A 24955-nucleotide genomic window follows, 5' to 3' on the forward strand; every position below is an offset into this window, starting at 1 on the left:
ATCATCTGCGAACAACCTAACTGAGGATGAAAGGTTATCGAGCAAGTCGTTAATGTATATTAAAAAGAGTAATGGGCCCAGCACACTTTGTCCAGACCATCTAGTTAGAAATTTTTATGTGATCCAGCCCACACCCAACAATACACTACAAAACACGAAATCAGATACGCAAAGCAATGTTACGATGGCTGCATTGGTCTTAGCAAATTTAGCTGAATTTCAGCGTTGAGTGGGACAACGTTTCCGTGTACATACTTCAGCAAGAGGAAGTCTTATGAGCAGCACTTTCTGAAAAAGCACATCAAGAGGCTGTAACAATGAAGAAACAAGGTGTCCCTTTAGAACATTCCGCATTAAAGAAAACTGATTTCCTTGGCTCAATATGTTAGAGAATCCCCTGTCTTGACTCCCATATCATTGACGAGTTGGTAACCATACTGAGAACACAGGTTCTCTGCACTTGAAACACAAGGAACCAAACCCTGCCCACTTGGAATGCAAAGCTGTTATGAAACCATTCCCTGCAGCACTTGCCTGTGTGGCCAGCCATGGATGGCTGTTGCACAGGGTGTCCCAGCGGGTATCGGGATTCACGACGGCGAACTCGCAGGAAGCAGCCGCACCCGGTGCCAGGTGCTCATTGAGAAGCCGCTTGCCCGTAGCCTCATTGATCGCTTTGGCAGACATTCTTTATGAACTGCACGAGGGACACGAAGACATTTTTTGAGCAAGCTATACAAGAATGTTTTAAACCGTAACGTGCCTTTATGTGGATAGCAGTTAGGCTTCTCTAGTATGATGCAAAATGTTTGCTCAATGCTGCAATTGTGCTCCATCATCAAGGTACAGCTATCACAAATGACATCCAACGATCCGTGACCAGAAGTAAATAAAGGCTTCATATAGTGAACATAAAACAGTTTTGGCAGTACTAAAACAGTATGCGAAATCATGGCTAAAATGTAAGTAATCAGTTAGCGTGTGCACAGAATGCCACACAAATCCTCCCATAGAGCTCTGCTCAGTCAAGCACAGCTGGCGACACAAAGCAATACAACGGTGAAGGAAACACAGATGCATATATAAATTATCATGCTGCTTAAATTAAGCAAATGCTGCAAAATGTTTTGGACCATTATGCTATGTATCCTTGACAGAGGCAGTATATACGCGATTTGTATTATTTCATTTTTTTTTCAACTGTTGCATGTTACTGCTCGTTTTGCCTTGTACGAGTTTCTTATTATCACCTGCTAATATTCTGCCAATTGTTTTCAATTCCCTTTTGCTGTAGTTTTTAACTGAAGGTCCCGTTTTCAGTATTTATGCTCTGGGGCCCTCATCTGTATACAAGTGTTATGTAATCGATGCTTTGTAACTAATAAAAACTAAAGCTAAGGAAAAACTGATTGGAATATCAAGGATATATTCCAGACAACATTGCGTTCCAAAACAGTCCTCAAATGGTACAATCGTCCTCGCACATTTCTCAGAGACCTTGGTACGTATTTAGGATGACACGGCCTAAGTTGACCCAAAAATGCCTTTCCCAGTGCTTTCGGAGGCCAACAATTTCTAATGAGAAGGTGCTTCCAGGGGCCTTTTGGGGATGACAAAAGCAATGCACTTAGCCCTTCCCACCAAGTATATGCATAACTCATATGTAAAAATTTTCACTTCATCTTTGTTTCACACAGTTACTGCATATTTTTTTACTCATTTTTTTTCTTTTGGTTAAAAGCTATGCAAAGGTGCATTTCACTTTCTGAAGCACATAATTAATCAGCTTCGTTATAGTAACTGGTATTACAAGATGTTCATTTGAAATAGTGTGTTGTTAAGTGGCAGCCTTAAATTAGTGAATATAAGTCATTGTAGTGCATAATAGCAAGTTAGCCGTCAGCTTCCATGCAGCACAACGCCGTTCTGGACAGTCAAGTAGCCGAGCTGTTCCAAGTCAACTGAGAGCAAAAATGGCATCTTGCAAAGGCCAGTGTGCAAACTGCATCTGCTTTGTTTGTGTGTACATTTAACAAATGTGAGATTCATGTCCAAGAGAAAATCATAGATGACGAGAGGTCCATTACCATGTTTGTGGCGGTCCCAATTCAGTCTCCGACTTTGGGACCTCCTTCTGCATGCTGGATTGCCGTCACTTAAATTTATGGAAACAAAATGTCTGAATTTCTGATGGGCCCACCAGGTTGCTAAACATTGCGACTGATGCGCCAATGGATAGACTGGCACCAGCTTAACAATCACAGTGAATGGCTCTTTTTCAGGTCCGAACAGCACCTCCAGTGAAGATTGCCGAAACCAAACTGGGGGTCAGTAGCTTACAAAGTTGTCAGTAGTAGAAACTCCCGGGGGCCAGATATCTTTCATGATAACTTGGAAATGTCACTAATTCACCTCGATTAAAAAGGCTGGATGACGCATCCCCGCTCTCCCATGCGGGCACTTGTGAAGCCACCGGAAGATCCCTTCGGTGTCTCGGAAGCTGGTGTTTTCTGGTCGTTTTAGACACGTAATTCAAATAATATCTGGTGGCAGTTGTTGCGATCATAATTTTTGAGTTTTCTTTTTATAATATAACATTCTCACAATCATCCAATGCTACACGAAAAATAACAGATGCCGTAGCGACGCCGTTCGAATACAGTAGGCTGCTGTAATCTACAATTAGAGTATGCAATAAACTCTACGATTAGGCATCACTTGGAACACCAATCAACGCAACACAAAAAATGACACACGTCATAGCAACGTCAACCGAATACGGCGCAGTGCTGTTACAATGTTTCAATTAATTATTAGTCAGGCGACGAAGAAAAAATTGTCATGGCATGTTTTTACAAAAATAGGAATGAGCGCAATAGTAGCCAGGAGCGTTAAGGTTTGTCTTTTGTCAGTGATCCGGGAAAGAAAACAATGTTACGATGGCACTGTCTCGAAGATGAGTTTTGGGAGCCGAGTCGTCAGAACATGACCCTGTCAAACGGTCAATGCAATGCCTGCTTTCTGGAGACAGCGTTCATTTGTCCCTCTTAAAGTTACTGACCCTGTTCTCATAGAATTAAAGCCACGAGCATGGGAAACCGCATGTCAAAAAGCCAAACACGTTCAACATGCTCCGGTAAAAAAAAAAGGCGGTCAACTGCCACAATTTCCTCACAGAATGCGTAAAATGAATATAATTTTGACGTACTTATGTGCAAGATGTCTTCCCGATGATATTTCCAGTCTATTCATAAAGATCACTGCTCTATACAGGCCAGCATTTCCGTAAAAAGAAGAAAAAAGCCCTCGCGCCCGCAACAGATGACAGTTCATGGCGGTGGCTACCGAAATACCAATGGCGTTTTCAAATGAGTTCAAACGCACACGCTCAATGCGCCATCCAGCTCCCCCTAGTAGAGATCAGTGATGTCGCCCCCCAGTGACCCCCCAAAACATAGTGTGCATTACATCACTGCTGCAGCGCATGCGCAGGCTAGTTTACAGAAAAGGCTCATTATCCTTCAAAGCAGCCCAATCCCAGAGTGAATGACGAGGAATCAACGTCCGAGTCTGACACATGGCCCAACCTCTGGCAACTTAACTCCCATGTGCGTCTCGGGTGCAGTGGTTGTGTCCAAGCGGAGCCCGTGATAACGAGTAACACTCTGTCAAACTTTTAAGTAGGATTAGGAACTTGGCCCGGTTACCTTGACTGCTTTAATATTGCTTTTTCTTTTCATACAACTCGAACTTGAATGTCATAGGTCATAATGCACTGTGTCAAACTTTCAAGGAATACTGCAAACATGCCCTGGTGGTCATTACACCTTTTGGTGAAGTAGCACAAGTTTTATAGGAACAAAAGGGACAAGATAGACACAACACTCGCAACAAAATTTATTTTAAAAACAAAGATACTTCTGTACGCAACCCCCTTCCCCCTAGAGAGACATATAAATGAAATAAGTACAGTCAATCAGTGCTTTCGAATGCTTACAAACTCAAAGGCACCAGTTACAATATAGGAAGATTTTTCACTCAATCAGGGAAAAAAGAAAGAAGCTATGGGACTACGCAGAGGAACAAGCAGCATAGTGAGAAGGCCGTTTTAAAGTATGATATGCTTCATCTGCGGGGAAACCACTTTCAGGTCAATAATTTAATCAAAGTAGTTCAGCTGTGACCGGCCCATAAACATACTACAGGGCTGCCTTAAAGGGTTTTATTGGTAAACTGCCAAAGCACAAAAAATAAGGTTCATAAATTTCAATGTCTATTATGAAGTCTTAAGCCTAAAATAGTGTTAGACGCTGAGTCGTGGTTAGATTCTTCTGTTTTCGATTCCAACAACTTCCTGACATGCTACCCCTGCTTTCGATGCAATAGAAACTCTCCCAATAGATGTGTTTTTATTCTGGCGATGAAGATGACACCTTGCATTCACTTGAAGTGCACTATTTCCGATGTCAAGGCAGTTTTTTGTAGGATCTAACGGAAAAGGCATGGTGACCAGCTCCTACTATTGCCCACTGAGTGCGTAGTATGAACAGCTTGTCAGGCTTATACTGCGATGAGTGCTTGAAAAGCTACTGTCTTAGCCAGAAGTGACTTTAACCTACCGAAAATTGACTGGTCCTTCTTAGCCGGAAGTGACTTCAACCTACCGAAAATTGACTGGTCCTGCAAATTCACAGAAATACTGTTACTGGTTGCTTACACTCCTCTTTATTTTTTTTTATCTTATGAACACTCATGCATTTGTTTTTGAACAACATGTCCTTAGTGCATCGTGCAATGATGATTCTGGCCTTGCCTTGTTACTGTGTAATATATTTATTTATTTATTTATTTATTTATTTATTTATTTATTTATTTATTTATACTGTTACCCAAAGGCCGATACAGGGTGGAGTACTGAAATACTCTTCACACATTGTTCAAAGGCACCAGCACTACACAGTGAAATCAAGACAGACAATGCATCTGACAGCTTTAAACAAAACTACACCATAGAGACCATACAAATTGTAATGCAAACGAAAAGCAACTCTTACCAAAAGTACAATGCACAAAAGTATTAAAGTTTTACACAGTAGTGACCAACATTGAGCAGAGAGCAAAACAATAGCAGACACCATACTCCACATACACTATTCCACATGCTTAAAAATTAAAATCATCAAAATGAGGAACTTTTTTATCATTATGTATAGTTATCTGAACTGGTTTCAATGCATACAAGGTGCCTTTCACTGGAAAAAAAGAAGGAAGGTAATAACACTTATATACGGTTACCTCGAAGAATAATAGGCCAGTACAAGTTTTTCGAATTCCTCTGAAGGGTTAATTTTGGTTATATTATGTGGTAGCACGTTCCACTCTTGAATTGTTTTCGGGAAGTGGGAATATTTAAAGGTGTCCTTTGCGGGTATGGGCACAAATTGATCCGGATTGGTCGATCTGACAGATCGTGAAGTATGCGACAGTCTGTTTTGTATGTATCTGTGAGGGTTAAAGTTGAAGCAACCTTGTTTCTTTGAGTGAATGAATTTTAATCTAGGCACTTTTTGCCGCAATTAAAGCTCAGGCAAGTTTAGTTCAGTGAGGATTTTGGTTATTGATTCTGTGTACCTATACTTCGACATAATAAATCGTGTCCCGTCTCTGTAATGGTTCTCGTATCAGATGTCCATGCTATAACTGGTGTTAGTGTCCATAACAATGTTGTAGCCAATGTCCACGTTAAAAGATCTATGGTGAAGAAACCACAGAGAGAAGTGTTTTTGCATAACAAAGGCGATTACCACTGTATAAATCAGTCGTTAGATCCGTGCTTTCCAAAATTTGACACATTAGCCGATGATTTGAGTGTTGAGCAGTGTGGGGGTGCGAACAACCTCCGTAAAGTCGTTTGCACCTCGTGGCGCACATGTGTTTTGCGCATAGGCCACATTTAAGGTTCCCAACACTCAAGCGGTAGGTGCGTTCTGCTTGAGAGCATTTATCACCATCAAGGTTAGCGCGGTAGCACCAGCAGTGACACCTGGCGGCGAGGCTAGGTGGCCGGAGAGAAAAGATTTGCGAGCAGCAAGCCTCTTTGAAGTGTGCTGGCGTGATGGTTGCTTACCCGCAGCAGGTCTGTGGGGACGGCACCACAGGCCGTATCTCGTGAGCCCGTCCTGGTGAGTCGAGTCTTGGCAATGCTGCCCTCACATTATTTTGTGTTTGTTCTTCTGCTGATTGAGTGTATTGAAATATTATGCAAGGTTGTTTTAGCGTGTTAATCACTAGTGATTTATTTTGATCCAGCTGAGGAAATCATCGATGTAAAAGTAATTGAATAAATACATGTGATGTTTGGTTCGTTTCGACCACGTCTGCTGTGTCTGTTCACTCCAAGAGCAGGCTCTCATTACGAGATCCCATATGTGCTGCCCAATGTAGCGCTCTTGGAGCATCGGACGACAGTTTTCGCATTTCGGGACAGCCTTTTGTTAGCCGAAATAGCGTAGGCCTAGGAGGGGGGGACTTACATTGCTGATTGATTGATTAGTGGGGTTTAACGTCCCAAAACCACCATATAATTATGAGAGACGCCGTAGTGGAGGGCTCCGGAAATTTCAACCATCTGGGGTTCTTTAACGTGCACCCAATTCTGAGTACACGGGGACTTACATTGCTAGCGTCAGTGGTATGCTTTGTTGAGAGCGAGGAGATGGGTTACGGTGGCCTGTTTGAACGTGTCAGAACGCTGAGTTTTTTTTTTTTTTTTTTTTTTTTTTTAAGAACGTTGTTGAGTTGTTCGTACAAAAACCATGTGGTCTGCATCCTGATGTGAGCAAGGCTTAGAGCACGTGTATTGTAGACTAAGTACGGAAGCCTCATACGTAGTCCGAACTTCAATAAATAGATTCTTCTATCTCATTGGCTCAGGGAGTCTGGCGCCGTTCCTCTCTTGTCTTGTGACTTGACGCCAAGACGTCATGACACCGTCTGTGACGGTGGGCACTGATCACTTGGCAAACTGCTGTAGGCGACGAGCAAGTAGGGCTATTTTACTGAGCTTATGTTTCTTTGTAGCTGGCTCTTCTCCACCTAGGCTTGGTGGATATTGACTGTTAAGAGACTCATTAGGCCTAAGGCTCTACGGAGCCGCCTAGGTGGATCGTGGCCTTGAGATGTTGCACTCTGCTTCCCCCCGCTCCTTTTTTTCTTTATCTTACGATCCACAAGTTGAGACAAGCTACTTTTGTTTTACTTGAGCAGGGCATTTCAGTCGCCACTGATGTATTTGCTAGCAAAGAGAGGTTAATGAAAGAGGAAGAGATAAAAAATTGGCCAGAACCTACATGTTACACTGTAATGTCGTCGAAAGACTACAGTCTTGCATCTGGAGAGAGTGAGCAAAACGTTTATTTGATGTTCTGCGCAAGAAAATCGGTAAATGGTATTCTGAAGGCGCTGCGTTAGAGTGTCTCGAGCGTGAAACGGAGGGGAACGAGCGCATCTAAGATGGATGGATGGATGGATGGATGGATGGATGGATGTGGCTGTACCCTTTAGATCGGGCAGCGGCTAACGCCACCTAGCTGTAATACTTAGTGAACTAACCATTACATTTATCTTGTTTTTCCTTTAAATAATGAAGCTGAGGATTCGTACTTCGCAGTGAAGGGTTTAATTTTCACTCGTGCTTTGACTTTAGCCACCAATCAGGTAACCTCCTTCTAGTTAAGTCTACCCGCTTGAAGTCTATTTTGCCCTCGCTGTCCCTAAACCCCAGTGCTTTGAAAAACTCTGCGCCATCATCCTGAACTATAGGGTGAAGCCCTTTACAGAACATTATCAAGTGTTCGGCAGTTTCTTCTTCCTCTCCACACGCACTGCATACTGTGTCTACCCCTTCGTATTTGGTCCGATATGTCTTGGTTCGCAGTACTCCCGTCCTGGCCTCAAACAGTAGAGAACTACCCCGAGTATTGTCATAGATCCTTTCCTTGGCAATTTCCTGCTCAAAAGTTCGATAGATCTCTAGTGCGGACTTCTTAATCATGCCCATTCTCCACATGTCAGTCTCCGTTTCGTTCACTTTCTTCTTAACCGAAAGTTCTTTTTGGTTTGGCCACCTGCCGTTTTCTAAGTATTTACCAGTCAACTTCCTGGTTCGCTTCCTCCATTTTGTATCGACATTCTTCATGTACAAGTAGCTGAAAACCTTCCTAGCCCAACGCTCCTCCCCATTTCTCTCAATCGCTTCTCAAATTTAATCTTGCTGCTAGCTTCCCTGCCATCAAATGATGTCCATCCCATATCACTTTGTACTCCCCGATTTGGTGTATTCCCGTGAGCTCCTAAAGCAAGCCTACCTATTCCACGTTGCTTAATTTCTAATCTTGCTTGAACTTCTGATCTCATGCACAAGACGGCATTGCCGAACGTCAGCCCAGGAACCATGACCCCTTTCCATATTCCTCTCACAACATCATACCTATTGTAATTCCACAGTGCCCTATTTTTCATGACTGCTGCAATCCTGTTACCTTTAGTCGTCACGTATATTTCGTGTTCCCTCAGATACTCGGTCCCAATGCTTATCCATACGCCCAGATATTTGTATTTATCTGTTATCTCTAGCGTGACCTCCTGTATTCTAAGCTCACTACCTTTGTTGTCATTGAAAATCATGACTGCTGATTTTTCCTTACTGAATCTAAAATCTAACCTATCTCCCTCATTACCGCAGATGTCCATCAATCTCTGCAAATCTTCCTTGTTGTTGGCCATTAGCACTATATCATCTGCGTACATTAATGCTGGCAGTGCCTGATCAACGAGTTTTCCTTGTTTGACTAAAGAGAGGTTGAAGCCCAGTCCACTTCCCTCTAATTTGGCCTCTAATCCTTGTAGGTACATCATGAATAATAAGGGTAACAGGGGACTCCCCTGCCTAAGCCCCGGTTTTACCTCTGCTGGCTTGGATACCCGTTTTTCCCACTTTATAACTACCTTACTACCTTTATAGATATCCTTTAAAAGATTAGTGACTACATGTTCCACGCCTAGTGTGTCCAGTATTCCCCACAATTCCTCTTGAACCACGCTATCGTACGCTCCCTTGATATCCAAAAATGCTAGCCACAGGGGCCTGTGTTCCTTTTCTGCTATTTCGATGCACTGCGTCAGTGAGAACAGATTATCTTCCAACCTCCTGTGTTTCCGAAACCCATTCTGCAGTTCCCCCAGCACCCCCTCATCCTCTATCCATGCCTGCAGTCTTTCCTTTATAATCTGCATCGCCAGCCTGTAGACCACTGATGTCACTGTTATAGGACGGTAGTTGTTTATGTCAGCTTTGTCCCCCTTTCCTTTATAGATCATGCTCATCCTGCTAAGTTACCATCTATCGGGAACTTCACCATCGATTATTATTGTGCTCACTGCCTCTCTCAAAGCCTGCTTAGACTTCGGACCTAATGTCTTTATCAGCCTAATTGGAATGCCATCTGGGCCTGTTGATGTACTACTGGGAACCCTTTTCTCAGCCCTTTCCCACTCTTGTTGTGAAAATGGAGCCATTGCGCCACTTGATTCACCCTCGTCTATTGTGGTGCATAAAGCACTTCTTTGTTGAAATTTTTCTGTCACCCTTGTTCTTATATATTCAATAGCTTCGTCCCCTTCTAGCCTACCACCTTGAGCAGTAGTTATGAACCTCTGCTCTAGGCTCGTCTCATTTCTTAGGGAGTTTAGATGGTTCCAAAATTTCGCAGCTGCCTTTATATCTTTTTATGTACTTCTGCCAGCCACTGAGCTTTCTTTATTCTAATATTTTCATTGATCAGAAGGAATGCATCCTTTCTACAGCTTAGAAAGGTTTCCCATTTTCTTTCAACATCATCTATCGGTTCACCCCGCTTAGCATGTCTGTGTTCCCTAGAGGCTTCCTGGCGTTTTGCTATGGCTCTCTTAACTTCCTCATCCCACCAACTTTTGGGTTTGTGCCTTCTTTTCCGGGCTGACTTGTCACGTGCCTTAGCAAGCTCTAGCTCAAAGAGTCTAATTAGATTCGTGTATGTCCACACTGTCATATTATCCTCCGTGATTACTTTCTCAATTTGTTTAGTGGCTATTTCAATTTGCCTTTCTGGATAAAAATTTTCCTGTAGTTGCTCATCTTGTCTCTTTCCCACTTTCACTGCTTTTCCAAAACTTAGCTTGATACATTTGTGATCACTACCCAGACTTCTGGAGCCACCTTCATCTATGTGAATTCCCCTGAGCTTATCATACATCCTATGTGACATCAGTGCATAATCTATCGTCGACTGCAGCCTTCCTACCTCCCATGTTATTTGCCCTTCACACTTCTCGGTACTGTTGCAAATGATCAAATCAAGCCTTTCACACATATCCATGATCATTTTGCCTGTCGGATCGGTATACCCGTCTATATCTTCTATGTGCGCATTCATGTCTCCTAGTATAATTGTCTCGCACTCTCTTGCTAACTCCTGAATGTCCTTTGATATACACTCTACCATTGCCTGGTTTTCCTCTCTGGCCTTTGCTCCCGTCCACAAGTACACGAAACCAAGGAGTGTCATTTGAGCTGCCACTTTCCCTTTTAGCTATAAATGTTCCTTGCACTCCTGCTTGACCCTTTGCCAGTCTGTAATTTTATGAATGAATGCCCCAATACCACCCCCCTTTCTACTGCCTTCTGTTCTATTACAATATTCCCACGCGTAGTCCGGATTGTTCGGAGGTTGTTCCATGTCCCTGAGATGTGTTTCTACAAAACCGTATACCATCGGCCTCTCTTCCCTTAGCTGTTCTTCTACCTCTTCCCACTTCAGCCTGTTCCTACCACCCTGCATGTTAATATACCCTATGTCTGAATTGGCTCGGCGCTCGTGGCTACGTCTATTTATGCCCCGGACCCTACCTATCTTAGATATTGGTGCCACTTTGGAATCGTATCTGTCCATACCACCTGTCGAAGAGTCTCTCTGGTTGTTTTCCTCGTTACTAGCTATCCTGCACCCCGAAGGGCTCGCTTGCCCCCCAAAAAAGCCACTGCGCGTCCTGCAAGTCGCCAGCCCACCTCATGACCTAGCCGCCCATCGAAGTGAATTCTGTCTCATTGAAAACCACCCCACCTATGCACCTCTGTTTATTTCCACCACCTCAAAGCCTTTCTCTCAACTCATCCGCCATATCTCTTGGTTTGCGTTGACAACCGCTCTTTGCAGGTTGCCATCACGCACTGGTACCTCCGGTATCGTGCATATCACTACCTGTACCTTAGGAGAAGTGGCGCGCATGTCATCGACGCCTTTCGCCAGTCTGGCTGCTAGTCCTGCTGTATCTTCATTCAAGACATCGTTTAAACCGCCTGAAATTATCACGAGGTTTCGTCTATCAGCTGTTGTTTTGAGTTTCGCGCTCGCTTGCCTCATGACTGCTTCAAGCTTGCGTCCTGGGAACGCCCCTACTGCAACCCTCTTGTCACCTCTTACCCTGTCTTTGATGGTTTCTGTGCATCGATTTAAATTAGAGTCCCCGGCGATTATCACATGCTGTGACTTTTCAGCTGGAGCGTCCTGCACCTGGGGGCTACTTGCACCTGTGACGCCGGCTGCTTTGTTCCCTCCCAGCCCCATCACTACCTCGCTGAAGCTGGGCCTTGCCACAGTTGAACCGGCTAAACCTGTTTTTTCCAAACTTGCTTGCTCTTCCTTCTCCACCATTCTGGTTGCCGGTTCCCTACTGTTCTCTCCGTAGGCCGCTTCTTTGTTCAGCTTCGCTAGTGCTTCCTCGGCGGACTTCAGTCTTTCTCCCATTGCCCTCGTTTTCTCTTGCTCTGTCGCCAACGCAGTCTCGAGCTCGGCGATTCTCATCAGCAGTTCACTCTGGGCAACCATCATTTTCTCCATTTTTTCCTCGACCTCACAATGCCTACACTTCGCGTCAGCCTCTTCTCCATCTGCTTCTACGCTTGGGTCCACTTTCAACCTCACTCCACATTCTGAACACCTTACAGTCTTTTTAGCCATGTCTTTCTGACACCAATCGTCCCTATACTCGATAATTACTAAACTCGAGCCCTGCACTACGAAAAAAAAAAAGAAAGTCTAAGCTCTACTACAAAAATTTGCGTGTCCAATGTATGCGCACCTCCCCGACGGGGTGGCAAAAGAAAAAAAAACAACAAAAAAATTAAAACACACACACCTGCACTAACTAATAAATACCTGGTGACTGGCCCTCGAAAAAACCGTACAATAAAATAAGTGCTACGAAGATTTCAACCGCTGCCTTATAATTATAAAGACAAGCTCAAAACATGCAAAAACACTTATCTGCGCAGTCAATCCGGAGCGCTCAAAAAACACGTCCATCCACCGTGACAGCCCGAACTCAACACTTGTTAGGCACGTTAAACGCGAGCGCCATCTGGCAGTTATCTTCAAAAACAAAGGCATGCACGACCGCGGAGAAAGATGGGTGCCAGTCATAGAGGTGATAAGGTGTAGAACGCAAAGCGACGGGCAGGTGCCACCCCGTGCCGTCGTAGCGAAGCGTTGGGAACACCTTAAGCATCGGGCTGCACTGTCAGTGCAGCGCGTTAAACGCTACAGTCCTTAGAGTGTTTTGAGTGTGTCCTCTTCTAGTATAAAGGCAGACATACAAAACATAGATATGTTGTTATGGCGCCTCAGATATGCGCAATATTCGCTTTTTTAATTCACAATCGCACAACTATAAACGCTAAACTTTGAGCAATATTGGTAGGTGCCGCGAATGGGGTTGGCCGTTCGGTGCCATTTAAGTAATGTTAAGGCGGACGAACAGACAAATGTACAGACAGACAGACAGACCAAAATTTTTCCGTCGAAGGTCTTTAAAAAATCCCAGCATATCCATGGAGTAAATGATGATGAGGGGGGCGAAGCTTCGAAGGGTATGAATCGTCCGTCCGCTGGCCGCATCCATCTGCCTGTCCGTGTAGAACACTTGAAGTACAGCCGTGTCGCATCTTTTCATCAAATATTCATCATATACAAGTATCGCCATCTAGCCGAAATTCCAAGAACTAACCAAGAAGAGGCTTCCTACAACTACATACATCGAGGACGCACGACCCACAGCTTGAAGAGCTTCGCTCCTAAAAAATACGCTATTTTTTGCCTACAGTCGTGGGGGGGGGGGGGGGGGGGGGGCACGACTCGGCGCCTTACTACCGGTACTGGCAATCGTATCATGTGGGCATTGCACCCAAAGCTCCCTTTCTATTGGTCTACTGCATTGTTCTGTCAAGTGGTTTGAGTGCACGCAGCACAAGTAACGTAACCTGCGGCTCGCTGTCTTCTGCACATCGTCGGCGCCGCTGGCCAGGGTTGCAGTCGTGACATCGGGCGATGGACATGCCTGGAACTTGCGCAACTGCCTGTAGTCCGGCAACTTCACGAGCGCTTGTCACAACCAGAAGACATGTCGGCACGAGTGAAGCTTTGCGGGACCGGTACTGAGGTAAAGTCGTCGAGCCGGTCAGTACAGCAGTGCCGTTGTGCACGGACATTATTTAGAGACACGTGTTGTGATCTTTTGTTAGAGCTTGTGTAGCTGATTTCCTTTATAATTTTTTGTTTTTCGGAAAATGGTTTGAATTAAAGTTGGGAGGATGTAGGAGTGAAAACACCCTCTGTAAAGCGATTTGCACCTTGTGGAACACGTGTTTCGGGCATAGGCCGCATTTAGGGTTCACAACCATCGATCGGTAGGTGGTGTTGTGCTCGGGAGCGTTTATGGGGCTTATCAGTAAATATATGGCTGACAATGTGGGCGATATGGCAACAAGGAGCATTAAGCGAAAAGTCAGAGAAGCGGGGAGAATTTCTTGGATGACGGTGATGGAAAAGAAGCCGGCTCTCAGTAACTACCGAAAGGGCAAAAACGGAATAAAGCGGGAGAGGTTTTATGATAATTTAACAGGAAGCGCTTTACTGTTCGAAGCAAGATCAGGTTGCCTTAGAACGCATAGTCATAAAGCGAGATTCAATAAAGAAGAGGGCCCCGCCGCGGTGGTCTAGTGGCTAAGGTACTCGGCTGCTGACCCGCAGGTCGCGGGTTCGATTCCCGGCTGCGGCAGCTGCATTTCCGATGGAGGCGGAAATGTCGTAGGCCCGTGTGCTCAGATTTGGGTGCACGTTAAAGAACCCCAGGTGGTCTAAATTTCCGGAGCCCTCTACTACGGCGTCTCTCATAATCATATAGTGGTTTTGGGACGTTAAACCCCACAAATCAATCAATAAAGAAGAGGAACAATGTACATGTTCTGGGCGAGCTAAGGAAACGATGGAACATGTTCTGATCGAATGGGGCGATATCCACCCAGGTATACATGTAGGTAGAAGCCTACACAAGGCTTTGGGTTTTAGGAAAAAACATGGAAAGCTGGACACATTCGCGATAGAAGCAAGTAAGAGACGGTTAGAGTATCGGTAGTAGAAAAGTAGGATACAGGACAGAAATAATGGGAAAATGAGGTCATTATGCCTGAAGAGGCAGAGAAATGGAACAAATTTAGATTTTTCTTTGTTATAATAAGATCGATTCAATCAACGAAGACAAGGCCAACCTAAATAGAAACTTGACATTTTTTTTCTTCTAGCAAGCCTGGTGACATACATGTCACCGCCCATCATAGAGGGGACACTCATAGCATTCATTCATTTATCACCATCATTATGATTAGCACGGTAGCGCCAGTAATGAGGCTTGGCAGCGAGGCTAGGTGGCCAGAGAGAAAAGGTTGGCGAGGCGAGCCTTCTTGGCGTGTGATGGCTAGAGCGAACGGTCGCAAGCCATTTCGCGGACCGCGACCGTGGTGCAGCAGGCCGATTCCCGGCGCCGCGGGCCATTTCTTGTTAGCCTGTCGTGGCGAGTCGCACGTAGACGATGCCGCCTTTGCATTACATTGCATGTGTTCTTATGTTGATTGAGTGTATTGGAATATTGTGTAAGGTTGTTTTAGTGTGTTGATCACTAGCAGTGTATTTAGATTCGGCTGATGATATCGTCGATCTAAAAGTCATTCAATAAATGCTTTTGTTTGGGTTGGTCTGACTATGTATGCTGTGTCCATTCACTCCGAGAGCGGGTTCTCGTTGCGAGACTCTACAGCAGTTATGGGAGAACCTTAAAGAAAAGCTTTCTTATCTTTGAGATAAGTTCATTCTGCCGTGAATCCTTCCATCTAAACGAGAAAGATAATCCGTAGTTTAATTGGTAACTGCGCCTCTTGCTGTGCAGGGTACGAAGGGCGTACTTTGAGTATAAAAAAAAAACCGTACTAAAGAAGCAACAACTTTGGTTTTGAGATTCTAACCAAAACGACTAAAAAAACTATTTTGCGCAGCTTGGGTAACAATTGGTAAAAGATCCGAAAGAATTTCATAAGTATACACAGCGTCATGATCAGAACAATAACACCATCCTTTCTCTTGAGTAGTTACCCAACGTAAACTCATCAATGATGACAGGTGCAATGTTGCAGCATATGATAGTTACTTTTCTTTTATACTGAGTGATTATCAGGCTGGGGTTAGTGTGGATTTTCCGTTGTGTATTGAAGAAATGCCGCAAGTTGACTTTTCCTTGGAGGGTGTACGTCGGCACTTGACAACGATTTCTCCCAGGAAGGCAACTGGGCCAGATGACATAGCAGCAGCAATGCTTAGTAGTAGCGATTCACTATGCCTGTACTTGAGTACGTGTGTATGATCTGGGATCCCCATACTCTTCATATAGTCAACCTACTAGAAAATTCAAAATAGGGCTGTCCGATTTGTCTTGGTATTTTACCCCAGCAGCCTCAGTATCACTGAGAGTAAGCAGGCTCTTCATTGGTAGGACTTGAATGAAAGGCCCCAAAACTCAATTTTTTTCACAGCGTTCATTATTCATAGACAGGAACAAATACATCAAACTTGTCATATATTTCACATATGAAGGACCATGCCTTGAAAGTTCAGGAATTTCATTTTAAAGGCGACACTTTTCGCTATTCATTCTTATGCAGAACCACGAGCGAGTGAGATGCTTTTCCATCAGATATTGTAGAAATAAAATGTAGTGAAGACTTTTACTGCGGTTTGTGTGCTGAATATAAATGACTGCTCACTTATAATGCATATACCTCCCTGCTGTAATGCCTGCTTATGACGATGCAAGTACCCGATAAATAACAGTGCATGAAAACTTAGCAATAGAATATTATACACACAACGGTAAGATATATGGGCAGAAATAAAGTTAACACTCCTGTATTCGTTATACAAAAAATTTTCGCGCACACAAGTGATAAAAATGAAACATGTGCAGCTTATACACTTAAATATATAATACCGTACACTTAAATAAATGTACAGTTGAGGGTACAGTGAATTAGAATACACTTTAGTGTCATGACCGGCAGGCTGTGGCTGCTGTTTTGCCGGCCCGAAACGACACGGACGGCCGCTAGGATTTCTCGCGGCGCCACGGCACCTTTTTATGTCTTGTGCGAGAGGCGCACGCGCGCCGGCAGCGTGTTTTCTGGGTAGCGATGGAAGCGCGGGAGTCACTCAGTGTGTGTGCGTGAGTATACACGCGAGTTTGGTGCATTGACCCAACGCCACCTAAAGAAACTTCATCAAGGCCTGGAAACTCTACCCCATACATCAACAGGGCAACGACGCTGGTTTTGTTGTGTGCTGTGCTGGTGTACAATGCAACCAATGTCGGCATTCGGAGGCGGGTTTGCATCGGTATTTCAGTACCTGCAGCGTTACTGCGCTTCGATGCTGGACTTCTATCGAACTCTTCACGAGCTAGGAGGCATACCATGCCGAGTTTCAAGTTGTAAGCAGGGTGAGAAAAAAGAATGTTGCAACGTTATCCATGTGCCATCAAGTTTTCCGGATTTTTGATGTGTGCTGCTTGCGTTTGTGCTCGTCGGTGAGAGAACAGATTGTGAGCAGCTGCGATGTCAAGGAAGTGTTAGGTGCACATTTCTGCGGAGACCATGCATCTAGGCCGCGAAAGTACGTATTTGGAATTCTGACGAACCAAGGTGCATAGAAGGCACGGATACGGGCTATCCTAAGGAATGGTGTCAGCGGAACAAAACATGAAAAAGTAAATATGCTCCTTTTCTTTCATTTCGTGTATTGTTTTTCATCTAGCACTGTGTTATTCCATGTAACTGTTACAAGCTGCCACTCTAGCGTCGCCAGCGCGAAGTCGGCGACGGGAATGACAGCAGGTTAGTTCGCTCTGTACGCAAGCAGAGACAGTGAAGAGATCAGAGACGTGAGAAAACAAAACAAACTTTACTCTAGTGATATTGGAGCACACGGGATCTAGTACAACACTTCAATACAACTAACAAAATACATCAACACTTGATACAACTAAAAAATTATATAAAAAACAATAAATCAGCTTACGAGAGAGAACTATTACAAACTACACAAACTAACAACAATAGAACTACGGAGGAGAAAGTTCGAAGATATCAACAGGTGAAGGCATACATGTGATGACCGGCAGCATTGCGTCCCCGACGATCGGATGCGAGAAGTCGAAGAGAGTTCTGGCACGACTGCGATGTCGGCGGTGTTGCAACGCTGGTGGCTCCGGGAGGCTAGTGCTTGCAGGTGACTTCGGGCAGGTTGAGCTAACTCGAGGCGAAGTACCGATGTCTACGTTGCAGACGTTAATATCGCGTCACAACTACACGAACGGCTAAGTTTAGGTGGCCAGCCGATACAGAGCCACACTAAAAACTTCTAGAAGAGATGCTTGTTGGATCTTTTTCTACACCATGTTGGTCAGCGACCAGCCTGCCTAGCAGGGCAAAATCCTGCGCTTAAATCCCCCTCGTGTCTCCTCGCTCTCTTCCTTGGGGAGAAGAGACCTCTACATGAGTCCAATCATGCGCATTTCATTGATGGAAACTCCGCCCCAAAAAATATATTGACCCCACCCCTTTTTAATTAGGAGAGGGCCCTCAACTAGCGAGAGCGACAACCTGTTGGGGTGTTGTCATACGGCTTGGCCACCAGAGGTTTTCCCACGCTTTTCCCCGTGGGAACGGTCACACTGTTTGGCTCTCAGCCGGTGTGTCCCGTAGTCTAATCCTTGTTCGGGGTACATTGCGGCCTTCCATGACCCTGCAGACGCCGCCGCAGTTACAAAGGGTCAAACGTCGGCGGCGACGTTCGAAGAAGAGCACCCCATTCTGCACTTCTCGGCTCTCTTTCATGCACCCGCCGTTCCCACGGTCAGTGGGGAAGTACGGCGCCCGTTAATTGCCGTGACGCGGGGTCGCCAAAATTGGCCGTCCGTGACGGTAGCTTTTACCTAGGCATGCGTTTCAATGTATGTTGAGACCAAAAAGAGAAATGGGAAGGGTAATGCTATCCTTCTCTAGTCCGTCGCAGGTGTTCAAAAAATTTTTAGTCTGGGTGATATAGACGAAAGGGCCAGCGACAGCCAGAGGGAGATCCTGGAGTACACGAAACTCGCTTTCTTTTTTCTCAGGTTTGTGCGCGCACTTCTCAACCAGTGTTCTTGCGCGACGCGCACCGCATTCTTGTGGGGCCATCACCGCCTCTTGCAGACCGGATTATCAGATAGCCAGTTCTAACAAGCTACTTTACTGCACCTATGCCGATGCACTCTGCTGCATTCTCTCCAACAACCGTGGTGGATGGAGTCTGTACTTTGCGAGATATCCCGTTTCAACAAATGTAGCTCGCGACATGTCGAAGCAGACAGTAGATTCTCATTGCTGTGTTCCGAGTTATTGAAGCGGCTACTCAGGCGCTCTGAAGGCGTCGTTTGCATCTTCCAAGGACGATGATCTTCGCAGAAAGTGGGAGCAAAACCTCCAGAGGGCGGACGAGCCTCCAACCGAAACTTCAGTGGTGGGTGAATGTAATTTCGAACCAAGATATACCCTGCACGGTTATGTGCACATGATAAATGGCAGTGAAGTGCGCATTCCCCAAGGAAAACCATCACTAGTTTCTGATGTCTTGCCAACACTTTTGCCAGGTTGTCCACGCAGTAACTAACATGGTAATTTTTCATTTGCATATACCAGAAAGCAAATGCACGTTATAAGTAACCACATCCGCAGCTCTGCAAGAGTCCACGACGGCCCAACAATGCAGCTGAAGCTGGCATGAAAAGTAGCAGCGGCGCCACCTGGCAGCATCCATGTGAAAGGTGAAGCTGGAGCCCGACCGATTGTGCCACTAGAGTACATTCTAGTTCACTATAGTTGAGGTTAACTATCAGTCACCAACTAGCCCAGATTGAGCTGTGTTGACTGCTTTATATAGGTTTTTATCGCCATAGCAATTATATCGACACTCTTGGCCAGATTTCGCCGCCGGTGTCGATGTCGCTGTCACTCACAATATATGTATACGTATCTATATATATGTAAACGCAAGAAACAAAAACAGTCTAGAAAAAGACTCCCGCGTTCAGAATATAACATGGGACATCCGAGTCGCGAGTGTGAGGGTTTAAAGTACTCCTGACACCAAATTTGCAAACTCAAGATGCTTGTGTTTCTTGATAGTTCTGCATGCAAGGCCGCCTCTGACCGATTATTAGTGGCGAGCGTTGCTTAGAAGTTATTTTAATTTGGCTTTAAAGTAAGGGTGCGTGCTCCTCCGAGTATTCAGGCACAATCGACATCTGTAGTTTCACGCAGAGAGGGGATCCCCTTGTGACGCCAAGAACATTTGCAGGGCGCGCACAATACCTCGACTTGCATCAGGCGAGAACTATTGTCTGTCACTCGTCTCGTTCTGTTGTCGGGCTGCTTTCGAGGTGGTTTAGTCTGCTTACACCAGGCACTGCGCCATGCTCCCTACCCGGCTACAGAAATTAGGCACCTTCTTCTTCTTCTAACCACTACCACCACCACCAGGAATGCTTTTTTTTGTGAGGGTGACATGCCCAAAGCCCTCACATCATTTAATTCTTCACCAACAGCGGGTGCCCTATTTGAAAACAGCGTATTTGAAAACCGAAGCTTGATTGAACGTAGTTTCAGGCGCTGCTCCACTGTAGGGCACTAGTTTACTGTGGTAGTTAGGTGAGCGTTTTGAACTGACACAAAATCGTTCTGAATTAACGCCACTAGCAACAATTATACGATGTGTTGGAGCATTTAGGATATAATTTCGCCATTACCAGATGCAAAGCTACAAATTACTGCAAAAAAATTCGCAAACAAAACTTTCACTGTAAGGAGTCAATCATTCACTGAGCCACGGAGGAGCACCTCCTTTAATGTTCAAAGGGCAAACATTTATACCTACCACTTACCGCTGGCGAGGAACATCTCGGGCGGGAACTATTGCGTTTTCAGCATTACCAGCGAGATGGCGCATTGAGCGCGCGTCGTCCAGGGAGCCTACATGAACGGCCGTTTTTAGGGTGGAGACATCTTAATAAGTGCCTTCAAGAAACTCAGCCAAAACCAGCGGGCAACGGGGCACGCTGTAGCCAGCTTCCACCAAATTCAGCATAGTTTTCTGTGCGCCGCCATTTTGGAGCCAGCCGCCGCTCCTTCCAGCAACGCGAAGTACAGCACAACAAAAAGGAGCCGACCGTCTGGCATCTGACTGCAGATGCATTTGCGAGAAACAGCTAGAATTTAATTCAGCTGGACTATTCAGCATTATTGTAAGGAGGCGACCGAGCATGTATACCTACGTACGGCGTCGGTGCCCAGCCCTTGTAACAACACACAACACCTGGGCTTTTGACAGCGGCGGTTCTCAGGGTCGTGTAAGCGACCCAGTTCTCAAAGTGAGCGCACGAAGAAATTCGCAGCCCACACACAAACACTTGCGACATAATACTGAGGTTACGCTGACACGAACGCAAGCGTGGCAACAGCTCAGACTAGCGAGCGCGTCTCCGTACGAACGCGCGAACGCGTCCCGTTTTGTGGGCTTCCTACTCGCAATGCGTGGACGCAGCAACGACAACTTCGGTTATCTACTCATTCACGAACACCGCGAAACACATATACGTGTGCCGCAGGAAAAAACAGTGAACGAAATACGCAGTACTCACAGAGCAAATACGAGACGCACTGGTGGGCTCCCAGCCGTCTCGCTTCAATTGAGCCAGCCATAGTTGTTGTCGGCCAGGGCTCGCTGGGAAGCGGAACATTCGCACCCCCTTTCTGTTGTGGTTAGTGCAGAGCGGTACGCAGCATCAAGGCTTCATCGGCAGCGTTTAACACGCTACCGCAACGTTCGACGCCGTATTATTGAGAACTAAACGCAACCGGGCGTACACGCAGTGCGGGCACCAAGATGGGGCGACAGCGCGGCGTTGCTGTCTGGCTACATTGTGTTTTGGCGGGCGGCGGTGCGTTGGCGGCATGTAGTGGGTCAAAGGCTGACATCACCCTAAAAACGGCCGTTCATGTAGGCTCCCTAGCGTCGTCACATCGTCGCGGCGCGCGCTCTCATCTCCCACGCGTACTTTGCGCCCGCCGCGGAGAGGAGGGGGGTGGACGCTTACTCGCACGCCCTTATCTCGCGGTGGGGAAGATCGTACGTCTTGGCTGGCCTAGGGCTTTTAGTGAAATGCTTCTGTTGTAGTTGCGAGGCGCACAAAGGTCACTGCAAACGTTGCACAGTCTCCGCTTGCGAAAAGGACGCGCTTTTCAGACACCGCGAAATAACAACAGATCGAGACGCTTACTCGCGTTTATCTGTACCTGTGAGTACGTTTCGTGCGTCATTTGTGCGTGAGAAATGCGGGGCAAGTTTTAATCTGCTTGCCATTCTGCACGTGACCTTCCAATCTGTTGCTATCGCATTCATTGGTCCGCCTTTTCGGCAAAGCTGTGGCTTTTTCTTGTGCATTGCACGTAGCCCAATTACAGTGAATATTATGCAGCGCCGCATGCCGCCAACACGCTCGAGCTCGACCAGTGAAAAGAAATGATTAAAGCAATGAAATATGCAGTTAGGACTGCAATTCCCGCCTTTCTTCTAGCTTTTCCTGCACTTCACCGGGGCCTCCCGAACGGCGTTGTTGTGCAACAATTTTCTACTTGGACGTTGCGAAGAACTTGCGTGTGTAATCTTCTCAATATTCTGACTAATTACTGTTTAAATCGATGAATTTCAGTCAATAAGCTTTGTTGGTTTCCCTGTCCTAGTCAAGCGCCGATTGTCACCTCGTTGCTTGATGCAGTTTCTATGCATGAGACCTCAGAGTTTTTTATCCTTCGATTCATGCAAATGCAAAGAAAACAAATAAATCATAAGTATAATACAAAATGATGCCACAGTACCGAACCGGCCACACCACAAACGTCCTCAAAAGATACTCAAAAAGTCTTGTGTTGTTTTGAGGATGTGCTGAGGTTGTAAAGACAATACCGTAAGATGTCACTTTGAGGGCGGCAATGCCCTCAATGAGGCAGCCGGGTACGTAAAGAGGTTGTATTTCTGTTGTCTGGGGTCACTCATATGAGCCAGAAAAAGACGAGGGCCTGCAAGATGAAGTTCAACCTTGGTTTGGCCTCAAACTCTTGTCGACGTTCCTACTTGCACTGCGATGTCAACACATTCCACTATGCAAGAACAACTCATCAAAACGTCGTGCCTGGCCCGTGGCACTTCTAATAATGCGCCCGCTACAGCACGTGGACAGAAAAACGATGTTTTTCAGCGATCGCCTCGATGCTCACGTGGTTGGAATTTACGCGGCAGTCGACCAAATGAAAGGTGTGAGCGGTGCCAACGAGAAGAGGCAGCGTCGTCACCAAGAACCCCGGCGGAGCAAGGACCGGAGAAGAGGAAGGTGGTGCGCCTACGAGGAAGTCAAGGTCACCGGGCTACCAGGAAAGACGGCCGCCGACGTCAGCAGCAGCGGCGGTAGACTAGCGGCGGCGTCGGTCGTGGCGAGACCGGAAAGTCCTCAACCCGCGGGAACATTCGAAACGGGCACAGGGGCACCACGGCAACCCGCCATTCTACAGAATAACAGAGTTATAGTCTCGTGCATGTTGATCTAAACGGCGATTTCTTGTTTTGAGCGAAATCACTGGTGTGCATTTTTTTTTTACAGCTTCCTTCATAAGCCATGTGATTTTTCGCTGCAGCTCTTCGAAGATGAATCAAATTTCGAAGGCAACCACGTTCTCCCTTGTAAATCAAAACAGCATTCAGAGGAAGTGACAGTGGCTATTGGCCCGTTCTACAGACGTAATATATAAGCGAGAAACCCTACGAGCTGAAGTCACAGACGGCCGGGCGATGGCAGTAATTTTTTTCGAAGACGGCGAATTGGACCCGGGCAGGCAGATGCGGTAGACCGTTATTTTGTACGCTACACACCACGGCAAAAAAAAAAGGGGGGGGGGGGGGCAAGGCCTTGGTGTGCCACCCCCTGGCTACGCTACAGGCGGATGGAAATACCGCGTGGTCAGGTACACACATGGAGACGGACAGCACAGGAGGAGGGTAGAAGTGGCACAGACTGCGGTTAGGTTACCTTGACGAGAGAAGTAAGCTTTAGCAAACACTGGTGCGGCACATGCATGATGTAAGAAAGAAGGTGTCGTCGACTGCGCTGGCCGAACACGCAAGAGCAGCTGGCCACAAATAGACCAGAATATGGTAAAATTAACAAACATAAGGGGAAACGAACTGAACTTCCGGGCTATATTGACTCGCTGAAAATTGAGAAAACGGCACACATTCGTGAATGTAATGACGGCAACATCCCCACATATACACACATACACGACATATTTTAAAATATACATAATCAGATTGTATGCACATTCACTTTTTTTTTTGCGAACGAGGCTCCCGCGCGGAAACTGAAACGTTTATCTGTGAGTATTAATGGTCGGTGCTCATTTTAACCTGGTAAGCTCGAAATAACAAGTACAACAGAGAAAGAGAGGTGACAGTGGCACAGCCAGCAGCTGTAGCAGTGCCCTTGCGTACGTAGCGCACTGTGGCACACCGCCAGAAACTCTTCCGGCAACTTTGCAGATTGTGTAGTCTACAGAAGCCCGCACACATGAAGTAACAGCAAAACAACTCTTTTGAAAATTGAAAACACCGCGAAGTCACGGTAAAAGCAACGCATTCGACCGCCAGCTTTCCATGATCCACACCATGCACGTCACAGCGATTGCAGCGCTCGCGCCTCCAGTGGTGGGCCCCGCGCCCAATATATCACCCGGAGATCATGCACTTTATTTTTTTGCACGCCGAGATGTACCCACTCGCAGATAATCGCGTCAAATCGCGTCAAATGCATTTTTACGTCGACTAAAATGTCAGATCGTAAAGTTCCATCGACAACCGGTTACTGAAACCGGCCCACAAGGAATACCTGTGTTTTCGCAAACAGGACGCATCACGTTATTCACACTGCACACACCACAGCTAATGTTACCACTGTGAGATAAAAATTAAGCTTTCAAAAAGAAAAAAACTTGCCCCAAGCACCGAGCGACTGCACCCCACTATAGTGTACTAGAATATATTCTATCTATAACCCCACTCAGCCACCGGCGGGAGTGTTGCCAACTGCCGCCTTGAACGTGCACCGGTGACGTCACGCTGTGACGTACTCCGGTAGAGGTCTATTGTCAGCACATGGTCATGCAAAACTAGCTGAGCTGTCTGCTGTTGTAAGCGTGATGTTTGTAAGGCCCGCCATAGTGTAGGGCTCCTCCGGAAAATGTATCAGCGTGCACTGACACAGTGCACGGCAACGATCACATTATTTGCATACATCTGACACCTGCTGCTGTGACAAGAGGCAGCGCAGCTGTGTGTATACATGTCTCCTCGCCAGAGGGTGACCGGATGTACCGGGCACATTTCGGCCTGAAAAC

General features: G+C 46.0%; 1 protein-coding gene across 5 annotated transcripts in view; it reads right to left on the minus strand.

The window, feature by feature from the left end:
• Positions 1-24955, minus strand: part of ATPCL (ATP-citrate synthase) — a 208168-nt gene that overhangs the window by 139075 nt on the left and 44138 nt on the right. For 3 of the 5 annotated variants that reach the window (XM_037430039.2, XM_037430045.2, XM_037430043.2), the window contains one exon: positions 535-697. In XM_037430039.2, the coding sequence (XP_037285936.1) occupies positions 535-687 (153 nt within the window). In that variant the 5' untranslated portion in view covers positions 688-697. Of the gene's footprint in view, positions 1-534; positions 698-4619; positions 4681-24955 lie in introns of all 5 variants that reach the window. The other 2 variants (XM_037430041.2, XM_075870166.1) reach the window with 1 other exon arrangement.

The sequence above is a fragment of the Rhipicephalus microplus genome, chromosome 1, assembly GCF_043290135.1.
Source record: "Rhipicephalus microplus isolate Deutch F79 chromosome 1, USDA_Rmic, whole genome shotgun sequence".
Classification (NCBI taxonomy): domain Eukaryota; kingdom Metazoa; phylum Arthropoda; class Arachnida; order Ixodida; family Ixodidae; genus Rhipicephalus; species Rhipicephalus microplus.